This window comes from Eumetopias jubatus, unplaced genomic scaffold (assembly GCF_037043125.1).
Source record: "Eumetopias jubatus isolate StellerSeaLion01/CBP00866 unplaced genomic scaffold, mEumJub1_p1.0 scaffold_2, whole genome shotgun sequence".
NCBI lineage: Eukaryota > Metazoa > Chordata > Mammalia > Carnivora > Otariidae > Eumetopias > Eumetopias jubatus.
Window position 1 is genome coordinate 80,285,155 of NW_028274808.1, and position 15,056 is coordinate 80,300,210.

The 15,056-nt window shown below is 38.7% G+C and overlaps 1 protein-coding gene across 1 annotated transcript in view; it reads left to right on the top strand.

Annotated features, from left to right (window-relative positions):
* Window positions 1-9,960: 9,960 nt before the first annotated feature.
* Window positions 9,961-15,056, top strand: part of TTC29 (tetratricopeptide repeat domain 29) — a 240,110-nt gene continuing 235,014 nt past the window's right edge. The window contains exons 1-2 of the mRNA XM_028125309.2: window positions 9,961-10,052; window positions 11,857-11,940. Of these exons, the coding sequence (XP_027981110.2) occupies window positions 9,961-10,052; window positions 11,857-11,940 (176 nt within the window). The remainder of the gene's footprint in view (window positions 10,053-11,856; window positions 11,941-15,056) is intronic.

Here is a 15,056-nt window from a genome sequence, read left to right on the forward strand (position 1 = left end):
TAACGACTGAGCCACCCAGGCACCCCTCATAAAGACATTAAATGAATGTTCAACAGATAGTTTTAGGCTCCAGTACACAGGTTGGCCCCTCAGGCCTGGCTACTTCTTGTGGCATAGAGGGCACAACCAAAAAGCTGGTTCCCTATTCTGTCACCCTGAAAGAAACTCTAGGAGACAGGACTTGCCCACCTTATCCAGAGCTTTGAAAATTCTTACCCAAGGAGAAAACTTGGAGAACAGTCCCATTTAGACAAAAATAGAGGAAACTCACGCAAGAGATCCAGTCTTTCTTTCTTACCTATGAACTGATGGTGGTTGTCCCCTATTATCCACCCTTTCTTATTTTCCATAGTTATAGGATCTTGACTTTTAGCAAATCATATGGTACTCAAAATAAAGTTCGTATTTTCAGCTGCCCTCGAAACTAAAGGTGACATTGTGATAAAGTCCTTGCCAGTGGTATGTATAGCAAGAAAGGATGTGTTCAATTTTTTGGAAAGAATATGCCATCGTTCCCCTGTGCATCCTTCCTTCAGATAAAATACAGATATAAGCTTAGAAAGCAGCCGCTGTGGACAATGAGTGACCTTGGGAGTGGTATCCATATACAGTGGAGCCACAGACAAAAAGAACTTTTTGTGGAATGTCATTCCAATTCTCATTGCTTCCTCTGTATATTTTTTCTGTTACTAGCAGCTAATTATATAATGCTAGCTAATACAGCAATAAAGAACAATAGCCACATAAAAGAGAAATATCAACATTAACAGAAGAAAAGAATTTTCTGGAGGAAAAAATAATTTAGAGAAAACAGGACAAAACTAATTCATATATTTAGAAATAATTGTACATCCATAAAACCTAGTACATCCATAAAAGCGTTTATACAAAAGGATAAATAAAAAAAAGAGCTATCAAAGACTAAAAAATATTTCTCCCACCCACAAGAAAATCAATAAAATACGGAAAAAATAATACCATCCCAAATGTCCAGATTTTAGAACAAAAAAGCAAAGAGAATAAAAGTGGGAAAAAAAAAACCAGGGATAAAAAGGACAAGTCTAGATCTACGTTTAATAAGCAAGAATCATAGAAAAAGAGAAAATGAAATAATGTGTTAAAAATAGAAGACAGTTCTCTAAATCGGAGGAAAATGTGAATATTCAGCTGACAGGCTCTACTAGAGAGCCCCATGAAATGTCAGGACAGAAAGGATAAAAAAAAACAACCCCCAAAAATCCCTGAGTTGAAGAGAAAGACAGATCTGGGATATTCATTATGACCCTTCACAGAGATCTGGTTCTTCTTTCATGGTAAGATCAAAGTTACCTGTTCCCTTAAAATTGAGTATGGCCATGTGACTTGTGACCAATGACATAGGAGAAGAAATGATGGATATAATTTTGGATGAAGCCTTTAAAAGCTAATGTGCAGTTTACTCTCTTCTTCTCTTTGTCACTAACCAGCAGTGCTGGGGGTTGGGGGGTAATAATCCTCTCAGCACGGGTTCTGCTGTTGAAGATGGCATGGAGCAAAACCCAGTGCTGACCGGGGGTAGTTACAATTGTAATCAGGAGATAAACTGATTACAGGTTACAGAGATCTGGGGTTGTCACAGCAGACACAGATCTTATCACAAGATCCCATCAAAAGACTGAAAATTGGCATTAGAATTCTCGTTAACACTGGATACTAGGGGGAAAATCAATACCTTCTAAACTGAGGAAATGATTGTTATCCTAGAATGCCCAACCCTGCCAAATGACCACGGGCCAAATAAGTACATTGTCGGACATGAAAGAACTCAAAAACTTTACCCCATGTATTCTTTCTTTGGATATTCCTTGGGGATGTGTTCAGTAAAACAAGAATGATTCAAAGTAATTTTCATCGTGGAAGATTGTGATGATTGAGATGATTGACATGATGATTGAGATATCAGAAACACTTTGAGAACAACTATGGGGAAGTAGTTAAGATGTATTGGTTTCCCCTAGAGGAATATCATTTGCTTCTTTGTGTGCTGAGATATTCTGAAAACCTTTTCTCCAGAGCAAAGATCAGAAGGGGGCACTCTAGATCTTATCAGGTCAGTATTAGCATTCAAGATATAACTGTATCCTCTCTCACCTCACCAACTCTAGGTGGAGGTGGGAGAGGAAGCAATGAGAAGAAGTACATATGGAAGAATCAGCTTGAGGAGCCTCTACCCATCCTGGCATTCATTCAGTTAATTCGATAAACATTTTTGAACATATGCTATATACTAATCCCTGTACTATTCCAGGGGATTCAGAGAAAAATAAAACAGTCTCTGCTTTCAAAAAGCTCACAGTCTTTCAGGAGAGATTAACTCCTATAAACCAAGATCCATGCAAAGTGATAGGCATATCATAAAATCGGTCTAAGAGGAAGCTGTAGAGAGAGGGAGAGATTAATTCTGTGCGCTGAAAGGTGGGGGGTGCTCTAGAGTCCTGAAAGTTTTCAGAAGATCCTGAATGTATAGGTAAAGTGGCAGCTGAAGCTGGCATCCTCTGGTTGTAGGAAATAATCAGGTTCCTTTTTCGCTTAAGCCAATTTGAGGTTTTCTGTCACTTGCAAACAAAGTTCTCTAACTGAATTCCCTAGCTCTAGGCAATATTATACCAAGCAAAGGAGAAAGAGAATGAGTCAAGGAACTGCCAGTGAAAAAGCAGCAAGCAGAGGAATAAATGCAAAGAGGCAAGAAGAAGCCACCTAGAAAGCCAAACTAGGGAGGGCCTCATGTAAGAAAGAAGGTGCATGGAATTCACAAACCTCTAAACAAACAAGGCAGCAAGGGCTGGAACAAAATTCATACAGGTCACAGTGGAGCTGTGTTAAGGTGATGTTTGAAAACTGGGAGCCGAATTCATGAGGCTAGAACAGGCCTTACTGCTGTGTAGGATCATGTGGAGCCCAGTTATGGGTAGTCATGGTGGTCAGTTGCCTGTATGATGTCAACTTACTTGGTGGAAATAATTTCATATGTCGGTACAGCAAATTAGATGTTGGAGTGAAAAGTGTGGTTATGGTTATATTTGCACTCCGAATAGGATCAATTTGTGGCTAATAGAACGACTGGTGTGAGCAATATTGATGGTTCGCTTTCGTACAGTGTGTGCCAGTAGGCACTGAATAAAAGCCTCACTTTCCGGCACATCTGTATTTGAGAAGTAATAAGCAACAATTCTCACTCTCTTGCCCTCTATACATATGAGAGAATGGGCCAGAAAGCTCACTTCTTTGCACTTCCATGTGAAAGATGGGATGGAATGATGGGTTGAGATTAATACGCTGACATTTAGTCAATGTAAATATAAACCTGAGTTTCAGGTAAGAATTTAAAAGTAATAGAAAGACAGGATGCAAGACGATTGGATGAAAAAGATCTTGAGTTTTTAGCTCACCACAACTCAAAATTGGGTTATCCTCCTGGAGACAGGATTGGGAAAAATATTTATGGAGGGCAGGGAAAAGATGGGTCTGACTGCAACAGAGGCTGAGGAAGAAGGAAAAGAATTGACTTTTCTAGCTGCATAAAGGGGCATCAAGCCACTGGGGTCACAAAACCAAGCTGAGCACTTTTCCATCAGCCCTGTGGACAACAGGGAAATGTAGCAAAATATTAAGAAGGCGGTGCCATGAAGGAAATGATTCAGGTTGGCAAATTGGAGACCCGTGGGTCAGTTGAACTAATTTCTGAAAGCGGTCTAACTTTTGAAAGCCGCCCTGTTTGAAAAACCTGCTAGGTCTGGAGTCGCACTCAGCCCTCAGTAGGCTCCGCTCCCGCTAGGTTCCGCCCCGTGCCCGAGGAATCGAGAGCTGTCCCAATCCCGAGCCCCGGTTTAGCCTAGCCCCGCCCCTCCTGGCCTGCTCCGCCCCCTCAGTAACCCGGACGACGGTCCCGCGTCCCCTCTCTCGGCGCCGGGTCCCTGAACTACCCCGGGAGGAGGGGGCAGCAGCGGCGCCCGGCACTTTGCCACTGGTGGGGGACACACTTCGGCGGAACGGAAAACCAGAATTGTTCCACGGGCTAGTCCACCGAGGTTCGTGACGGCAGGGGCGAAGCTCGGGGCAGGACTTGCACAGTTCCTGGGAGGGGCGGGCGGTTCTTCCACGCAGTCCCGTCCGACCCCGGCTGACCTGCCCCCATCAGTCTGTAGAGTCCGTCCTAAGTTTCGTGAGCAGGGTTCCTCGCCGTTTACCTCAAGAAATGAAGAGAAGTAGGAGCCGGGAAAGGCGCTTTTCCTGCCTCCCAGGTCACCTGGCCCTCTGAGGGCAGTGGGAAAATAAACAGGCGGAGGGATAAATTATTAGTCCTGGCTAGAGTTAGGTAGAGCAGAAAGGGAACTGCGATGCCCTTGGTTTGGGTAAAGATAACTTCATGTCTCATAAGTTGGAGAGATCAAGTTGTTATCCCTAAGGTCACATTCGTATTGGAATATAACAATACATGTACATAATTCGGATGTACTGGCATTTCACTGAATTAGTGATTAGTAGAGATTACAGTTTGGACTTTAAAAAAAAAGTACATTTAAACACATACTAGGTACTTGGTATTATTTGTATGAAGAAATCTTATTTCACAATTTGGGACAGGAAGAGGAGTTATTCTACTAACTAATTTTTAACTTTTTTCTTCTCTCCTTTGCTACTATTATTATTACTGACCTTCATTCAGGCTGAAGTCCATAAGCCTTGGAGAGACCTTCAGCAGTACTCTCCAAAAGTAAGTCAATTGAACCAGGGCCTGCCTTCAACACTTTTCCTGCTTTATATTTTAATTTAACCATCAATAAATGTAGGTTAGTAGAAAATGTATGATTTCTGTTTATTTTCCTTAACCTATCTAATTACCTACCACTGTGTGCTCAAATGGTCTAAAAATTATGATTCAAGGGATAAACATTTAGCAACTCTTTAAACTTTTTTATGTGATTTTTTTTTTTTTTACTCTTTTCAGGACCATAATTATGGATATTTCTTCTGTAGTTTTCTTTAATCTATCATAGTAAAAGAGCTTATGGTGATAATGTGAACAGTTCTCTTATAAATGATTTTGTTGGTGATAGTAAAATCATTTATTCTGAGCTCTCTTGATGACAAATAATAAATTTGTCTCCTGTGGTTTATTGGCTTTCTCACATCCCACAGTGATTGAATTCTAGAGACAGTAGTCAGCCTCGGACATAGTCACTCCCCTAGTAGCCTCTGTCAACACAGTGCTAGGCCTACCCCTTCCTCTGTGTTTCCTGATGAGGGCATCTCTGAGGATAGTGGGCGGGAGGATTACTCTTTGAAGAATTTTACTTGGGGGCCAAAAATTTAAACTCTCACCATGGGACACATTCAGCCTGACCCAGCACTCTTAAACCTTTCATCCTGTATTTCTCCATTCTCATTTGTCTTTGCATGTGGGGGCCAAACCGTGATACAAGAACCAACCAGCAGATCAAAGAATCCACCAAATCTCTTCTGAATACCAACAGTGGAATGGCTTCAGGCAGCCTTTTGATCTTCCGCTTAGCATTCTTGGTGCCACATGTAGCTCCGCCCACTTGCTGGTACTGGGGGAGCTGCCTCTGGGTCCTCCTCACAGACTGCTACCCCCTCAGCTCCCAGGGCTAGGCTGGTTTTGGTACCAGCCAGAGAGGTGCCTCTCATTTTCTATCTCCACTCACCTGGCTCTGAACCCTTCTCCTCCTTCAGTAGCACCCATCTTGTGTGATTTCCTCTGTGGTCTTGAGCCAGGAGAACCCTGATGCAGCGCCATTGTTGAGGATGTGTTCCATTTCTGCTTCAGGCCTGGGACAGTCACCCCAAAGCATTAATCCCATTTCCCATGTTGGAGCTCACCTAGGAGCTGGGAACACTGCCTGGCCGACACCAGGGAAGTGATACAACTCGTATTAACAAAGAGCAAAAGGCTTTCTTTACTCTACAGGTATAATTGAATCCTAAAATGATAGGACCCTAAGCATGCTTGCCTTTTTTCTCACCTATTTTCCTCTTGGCTGCTTCTGTATGCTAGAATGCACCAACTTCTTACTTAAAGAAAATTCAGCATAAATAAGAGATGGTGATTACTTAGATTAAAAATAATAATTTGTTGCAAGATCCCTCTAAGTATTTGATGCATTTCAAATATTATGTGCCATAAAATTCAGTTCACACATTATCTATTGTGTAAAAACAAAATACCTTTGGGTGGCCATGTATCAATTGTGAAAGACAAAATCTCTTTTCCCAGCAGGCATAAGCAAGGTGGGATGTGCGGTTTAAAGCAGGGAGGGAGCCTGCTCAACTTCTACCCTAACTCTGAGCTTAAACTTTCCAACATAGATTGGTTGAGAGCTATTTATTCCAACATTCAGTTAATAACTTTTTTTCCATTTTATCATTCAGTTCTGACCACCCCCCCCCATTCGGAGTTTGTGCCTTGAGGCTTGCCAGCAGGGCTTGCAATACTTACGTTAAACTAAATTTTAAGAGTAAAGGTGTTCCTGCTGCTAATGTTCTCAGATCAGAGGAGAGCAAAATGAAGGAACTGGCAGCTGAAACTTTAATGGTAGGAAACAACTCAGATATTGAAAAAAAAATCACAGTTCATGTGTGTGACAAAGAAGACATGTTCCTCTCCATGTATAACATTTGCATTTGATTTCATTAGATGCTTATATTTTCTAGCAAAAATTGTCTAACCCAAGTTAACATCAAAAAGGGTACATTTACATCACATACCCCAACTTGTGGGGGTGCTTTTACACACCTTGTTGGCTGGATAGAGCTCTGGGGTTTGGTCCCTCTTTCTGTCTACAAGCAGCTCCGTCCTTCTAGGACTTAGAGAAATTACAAGTACTGTGTCCTCATTTTGAAGCTGCTTGGTAAACCTTTCAAGGGCCCTTGTAATTATGTAGAGATCACCTCTGCCACAATGCCCTTGGTAAGCAAAGTGGGGCTCTCACAACAGTCTTAATTTATAGAGGATGAAATGTCCCAACTGAAGCAAACACAGTCATTGTTTTCTTTCATCCGTTTAGAAATCCAGTAGGGATAGACAGATGAGGTTAAGAACTGAGATGGCGCAGATTTACTCTGTAACATCAGAGGACTCTGGAACATAGATTCTTCATAGCTTCTCTGAAATAGGCTCATGGGAGGTGGGTTTGGGAGAGCCTTTGGTATCCTTTCAAGCCTGTATGTGAGATCTATCTTTATGTTTCTGTAACTTCTTACCATATGTTCTGCATAAAGTTGTCATTTAGTAAGTTCTGGTTTCCAGGTAACTCAACTAGTTAATATGACATCTGATTAGAAAAACAGATTTTTTTTTAAGTTACAAAAGAAGTCACTATATGATGAAGTTACAAAGTAGGAGAGGACTAACATTTGCTGTTGAGACAGTGTGCTTTAGCTATAACTATATAAAAATAAGTGGACATTGTTTCATGGATCATATCATGCCCTGATAATCTGGGTAATATTAGGATTCCATGGTGTGTAAAACATGACACTGATCCGCATTAGAATTTTCTCTTTAATTATGTAAAAAATTATTTTCATAATAATCTTTTATTTGGAAACACAAGACGGTCTGTTTCTATGCTGGATTTCAAAAGGTTTTCCCTTGAGTCTTATTGTTCTTCCATACCCCTCCCGCATGGCCTGGAAGAAGAATATGGTACCTTGGCTGTCCACAGCTGGCTCAACCTCAGGTCTGACCACATCTGTCCACCTCCATCTCTATCTAAGCAACCGTCCTCTTTCACTCAGATTTCATAACAACCTCCCAGCTGGCCTCTCTGTTGTCTGCCTTCCTTCCCCTACAGTCTAAGCTCAAAAGAGAAACCAGAGTGAACTTGTCAAGGCGCAAGTCAGGTCAAGTCACTCCCATGCTCGAAATCCTCCAGTGGATTCTTAACTTTATCAGAGTAAAAATCAGTTTTTACAGTTATCTTCAAGACCCTACACCACTGGAATACTCCCAAATTTTTCTTTAACTTCTTTGAGTTTATCTCATCCTGCTCTTATTTATGCCTTCACTACTGGTGAGCATTTGGGTAATTTTATTTTTTGCTGTAGATCTTATCATCATCTGACATTGTATATATTTTGCATATTTGTGTGTTATCTGTCTTTACCCCACATCCAACCTGTAATGTAAATTTTCTGAGATCAGAGATTTTCATCTTTTTGTTCACTGCTGTATCTTCAGCACTTAGTCCAGGACCTGGCACCAAGTAGTATCTCAATAAGTATCTGTTAAATATATTCAAGGCCCAGGTGGTTAGTGCTTTACCCTGAGTCACACAGGTAGTAAACATTGGAAGTAAGTGATTTAAAACCTAACACAGACCCTTCAATTGCTTGGTGAGGCTAAGGGTAGAGGTCAAACCTGGTGGACATGGTGGTGGAATCAAGAGGCTCTGGCCTTTTTGATGCCTCTCTAAGAGTAGAAGTGTTCTTTCTTTTGTGTCTGAAAGCCCTTGCAGCATGTGACAGACATGTCCACACTTCTTCCTATTTAAGGTAAATTTTAGATAATTTCATTTTATTTTTATTTTTTAAAAGATTTTATTTATTTATCTGAGAGAGTGAGAGAGAGAGCGAGAGAGCAGGAACAGAGGGAAAGAGCAGAGGCAGTGGGAGAAGCAGACTTCCCACAGGGGAGGGAGCCTGACATGCGGCTCGATCCCAGGACCCCGGGACCATGATCCGAGCCGAAAGCAGATGCTTAACCAACTCCCCTAGATAATTTGATTTTATAGACCCACCTTCATTATTGCTCAGTTACCTTCCCCAGTGTGACACATTGCATTTCCTCAAGATGGCCACAACAATATCCCCCATCCCATATTCTCTTCATACAATGTGAAGTTGATGCTCTCCCATCAGTAGGTGAATCGATGTTCGTTAGCCTTGACTATGAATAGGTTTTTTATCACAGTAGAAGGGATGCTATGTGACTTCCGAGGCTGGACTCTGAAAGTGGATATAGTTTCCACCTGGCTTTTCTTTGGCATATTTGCCTTTGGAGCATTGAGCTGCCACAAGAGAAAGCTGAGGCTGCCATGCTGTGAGGGAGCCCAAGCCATATGGGTAGCCACATGTAATGTTCTAGCAAACAGCCCAGTTAAGTTCCCAGCTAATAGTATTGACTATCAGATATATGAGGTAAGACACCTACAGATGATTCCTGGCCCCCTCACCATTGAGTTACCCCCAAGCTTCTGAGTCTTCCCAGAAGAGGCTCAGTCATCATGGTATAGAGAAAAGCCGTCCTGTTGTACCCTGTCCTAATTCCTGTCCCACAAAAAGTGTGACAGATAATAAAATGATTGTTGTTTTAAACAATCTTTTCTGGACCTCTATATTTTGAAGTGATTTGTTATACTAGGGTAGCTCTGTGTCTCTTGGGGCAGCTGTCTGCTTGTTGAGAATCAGTCTCAGCATCCATCACTTCTAAGGAAAAGCCTTTATTTGTGAGGAAGAAAGTTTTTAGAAAGCAGCAAAGTATGAGCAATTTTCAATTATTGATTGTAACAGGAAAGCAAAGCATGAGCATTTGAAGTCCATAGCTGTCCTAAAAATCTTCTCTCTTTAATTGCAACCATGTCCGTTAACAAAATTCATACCAAAGCTCCTGATCGTCTGAATCTTCAGTTCATTTATCAGATTTTCTCCTTATCCATTTGGTGGTAGAGATGCAGACAAGTAATAAATTGGCCAAAAGGCAGATGGTAGAAGAAAATAACGAGAAGCAACCTGCAGAATTCACTCACTGAGTATCATTCCTGAATAATAGAGGTATAGCTCTACACACAGAGGTATTCTCAGCTCAGATGACAGACTGTGGATCTCTAATAATGTCTTAAAGGACTCTGAAAAATTCATTCTTTAAAATACTGTTGTTGTTGTTTTTTTTTGTAGTCTAGAATGACCACCCTGCCCCCACTGCCCATGACACGCCCAAAGCTTACCTCTTTAGCCAGACAGAAGCTGCCATGTTCCCCCGGCACAATTCCAAGGTACGTGACCCTAGTTTTCATTTCTTTTCCTACAGAATGAATTTCTTGCAGTAAGAAATGTCAGTAGCACATCTCAGAAAACAAAATTGTTCAAAGACAAGAGTATATTGTTATATTCAGAATATTCAAATTTGCTATTTCCAAAGGATCGATGAACCTCATTCAGATATAAAGAATTTATTTATTTAGCAAGCTAGTACTCATTTGATTTTTTTATTACCTATTCTAATTATATCATGGTCCTGTAAAACTTTGGAGATACATTTCCTTTTAAAAACATTAGTGGAGAATTGAAAGCAGAGGCTTTAGGCGTGAAAGGTGTACAGCTTCTAATCCGCAAGGTCTAGAGTGCTAATTTCTGTTTGGAGGAAGGCGGACACAGTCTCACTACTAGGGTAAGTTGGCAGGCCAGGTTTAGGTACTGAAATGATCCTGGGGCTAAAAATGCATCATCACTCTGCTGCCACACTAAACAGCTGCCCAGGTCCTGGAGTTGCAGCCCGGAAACTGTAGAAGAGAACAATGTATTTTGTCATAAGTATTAATGAGGATTGTTTTACTTAGAAATTGCTATTTATGGTTTTATTGAGTTATAGTGATGCATATATTATTTATTGATATAAATAAATTTGCATATGTAGGTTTATTTTCTTTATATGCAAAATTTCCACTTCAGAAAAGGCATAATGATCAAAGTATTATGAGACTATTATGTTTTGAGAAGGAGCATACTTTATTCTTAGTATTTCTGGGAAAGACCAAAGTCCCTGGACCAAAATAAATGAATACAGTTAAAACAACATGGAAGTTCCCTTATAACAGCAAATCAAAGTTTCTTCTCAGAAAATTTAAAAAACAGATTTTTTAATACATGCATAATTCAGGATTTACATATATCCTTATTTTCAATTTTACTTTTGAATAATGTGGAGTATTTACAAAGTCTGAAAAACTTGTTCTTTCTGCCTTTTATGACGTTTGAGATTCCATTTTCTTTTCAACACCAGCAAAAATGCAGCCCAGTCTCACATCCCTAAAATAAGATGGATTTTAAAGAACACTATTTCTTGTATTCATTTTATGGGAAACAAACCCACTTTTTTCATAACCATTTAAGGCAAAGTTTTGTATCAAGATTTTCCATTAGTTTCTGGATAAAAACAGATGCTTGTTTAGTCCCATACTCCCACTGTTAGGAGATGTTAGGGGTGTGCTTGTTTTTTAGAGGTGCAAGGGAGGGTGGAGAATAAATACACTACCAGTGTAATAGATTTCTCAGTAAAGTCTTTTTCAAATCACTTTTTGAGTAATAACTTGAATTTTGTGTGTGACTAAAAAACCCACTCAAACAACATTTTGGAGCAAAATTTGGTACTGTTTGGAACAAATAAATTTTGTATGTTTGTATCAAGCAGGTGTTCTTAGTTCAAAATCCTGGGCCAAACAGAATATGACTTCTGTATTGCAAAGTTATAATGTGAGGCAACACAAGCAAAATGGAAGAGCTCATAATCTTTGAGGAGAAAACTCCATTTTTCTTAAGAATGCTGATTATTTTAATATGTTGGTGTTTTATTTGTTTGCACACTGAGTTTAAGATTCTTCCTTATCTCTTAACATTCAAGATAATGAAAATTTGGAAATTGCTAATCAACAGCTATCTCTGTAGCCATTGTAGAACATTTATTATATACAGTATTATACCTTCAATATTTCTCTTCTCCTGGTGGCATTTTATATGTTTGGGAGCTTTTCAACTAACTTGATAAAGCAGTGCTTTATTATTTCTTTCCATTTCATTCAGGTCTCAATTGATCAAAGAAAAAGATGACATAGATCATTACCTGGAGGTGAATTTCAAAGGATTGTCAAAAGAGGAGGTTGCTGCGTAAGTATAACCTCTTAAAGGTACTTTAATATAAAGTTTGTTTCTTTGGATTCTTTATTGAAATTTCAATTTTCCTGTGCAGTACACTTTTTCATTGGAACATGGCATTTAAAAATTAAAGCTCATATTAAATAGTGATAAGTCATGTCTATTGAACTTACACATAACAAAGTCTTTAATTTTATGGCTTTCAAAAGTCTCATATTTACCAAGATATTATACTATCACGTTTGCAACATTTTAGTTAAGTCTGTGCCATTAATTGCTTATTGACTTCCATTTTAAGGTGTATTGGCTTCATGGGGGAGAAATTTTGCTTTTAGAGAAAGATCTTATCTTTTTTTCCTAGTGATTTAAAACAAAAATTCTATACTAATGTATGTTCCTCCCCCCACCAAAACCCACAAAAAAGAATGACTGGGATCATAGTTTATCGGTTGCTTTTTAAATAATTCTCAATTGTCTGGATTTATTTTATCAATGAACAATATTAACTTTGCCATTTTTTCAGTTAGAAACTGATTTGTGGTTTAAGTAAAAACTATAAAAATCTGTGTAAGTTAGTGAGAAATGAATAAAAACCTAAAATAATAGCTAAACAGATTTAATATTTCTTAGCTATAGAGTTGGTGACCATGTTATCATCAGATCTTTAGATGCAAGCGTTGAAAAACAGAAATATTATAAATATACATGCATCTTATGGAACTCATTAAGTGATTCAATTAAAATATTTTATGCAATAAATGTTTTTAAAACATCCTCTCAATTGGTATTGTCTAGTGCTATGGGAGTCCACTGAAAGAGTTTTCTTAATATTTTTGGTATAGTTTTTCATAGAGTCTAAAATTCCAAGTCTCTTGATATGTTTCATTTTATTAGATATTATCTTTGTCAATTTGCATATAACATGGAAAAATGGAATAGTTCATTCTGTCAGTACCTACTTTATTTTATAGAGTGACAAAATTTTACAATACCTGTCATCACTGTCTCCCTTGGAACACTATTGGCTGCCATGTGTAGTATCTGGGAGCTTTGGTTAAGTGCTGTTCTGATTGTTAATTTATTAACTTTCCATGGTAACCTGTTGGATAAAATTAAAGGTTAATATTGTTTGATAATACAATTACTTAAAAGAAAAATATATATAAGTGATATTTTCAATCTGATTTAAATATAATAATATCCAAATATCTATAATTGGCTTAACAATTAGGAATTAAATTTGGAATTAAATTTATGCTTCACATATTTTAAGCTAGAAATCCATATACAGCACTTAAAATCTGCTAACCTTTCAGTTGGCATTGAAGAAAACTTTGATCTAAAGCAGTGCAAAATAGGCTTTGCTGATGAGTGTTCTCTTAATATTTTTTTTCTTTAAGGATATTACCAAATTGATTTTAAATCCATAATATGCTACAGAAAACAAGTAGCACCGGGTAATTCTCCAACCTTATGATTGCATTCTCCTTAAAGTTTCCTGCAGCTGAGTAATTTTTTAGACCAAAGCTAGCATAGTGGATGCAAACCTTAATAGGAAGATAGCTTATACTTAGCTCACTCTTCTGCTTTTGATTGATATATATTCTAGACTTTGCCACAGACAGACTAATTGAATAGCAGGTAAAGGAGAAAACTGATGAATAATTTCAGCACTCTCGGCAATACTTAGCAGGTGCCATGAGGAATTATGCATATTCTGTTAACCAAGGAATTGCTATGTAAAACTTTTTGTTAGTCAACTCTAAAAAGATAAATTGGTCAGCAAGCATTTAAGTGCCTACTTTATACCTAATACTAGGTTTTTCACAGTGGGAGAGACAGTGATATCTTATTGTAATATGTGGCCCCATCTTTGTTTCAATTTGAGACAATAAGATTTACGAACAGGAAACAAATATGGAATGAATGAGTGCTGATTGTATTGTGAAGTGTAGCCTCGGGGTCTAGAGGAAATCAGAGAAAACTAAGGTGGTAGGATGATACCTGCCATGGAAGACAGATTTTGAGTTTGGCTTTCTGTTTGGTGGCATTATAAAGTTACCAAACTAGTACTTCACAGATCCTCAGTATAAAAGCGGGAGAAATTGATGAATCAAATTTTCAACCAGACAAAATCAATATCTAAGATATATCTTTAAGTCTCTCTATATACTGCTTTATTCTTAAGATGATAATATATATATTATATATATATGTGAAGATATATATATATATATAAAGATGGTAAGATGGTTATATATATATATTCATTATGTAATTGATACCCACTAGCTTTGCTATCCCATAATATGTATGTGCTCTCTGTCTAGTCCCCAAACCCCTCATCATCTAACCCAAAATACACCAATTTACTTATATGTAAATTCACAATCTGTGACTTTCCTTCTATCATAATTGGTGAAGAGTTCCTATTCTAATCTAAGGATGATGCTTGTGCTCTGGGTACCATCCCCTCTTACTTGTTCCAAGACTTTCTCCTGCATTTAAACATACTTTTCTTCTACATGATCCTTTTCCCTTTCCACTGGACCAGTCTCACTAGCATTCATATCTCCTTTAGTCCTTGACTTCTTATCTGCGCCCCCCCTCCACCCAGGTTCTCTCCCATTTTTCTCTACCCTTCACAGCAACCAGAAGCTGTGTCTTAGTCTCCTTTCAGACGTCCTTCGAAGTTCTCTTTTCAAACTCTCAATGGTGGGTTGTCCGAGGACTGAGTCTTAGGGCCTCTATTCCAGCAGCACTCTCCCTGGATCCAGTCTTAAGTACTGCAATACCCTGATGACTCTCATTTATAAATCTAGCCCTGAGCTCTCCATTGAGCTCCCAATTTTTATATCCCAACTTTTTACATACCCACTTGGGTACTTAATAGACATTCTAAAATTAATCTGGCCACAAACTGGACTCTTGATTTACCCCTACTTTCCCTCAGCTCCCCTACCAAATAATTCCCCACAGTCTTTCCTCAGTTCAGTAAATGGCACCAAGGCAGCCTTGAGTTGCACCCTGACTTTACCACCCTCCCCCATCTAATCCATCACTATGTCCTATCAGCTATAACTCCTAAATATATCCTGTGTTCATCTACTTCTCTTCATTGCATAGCC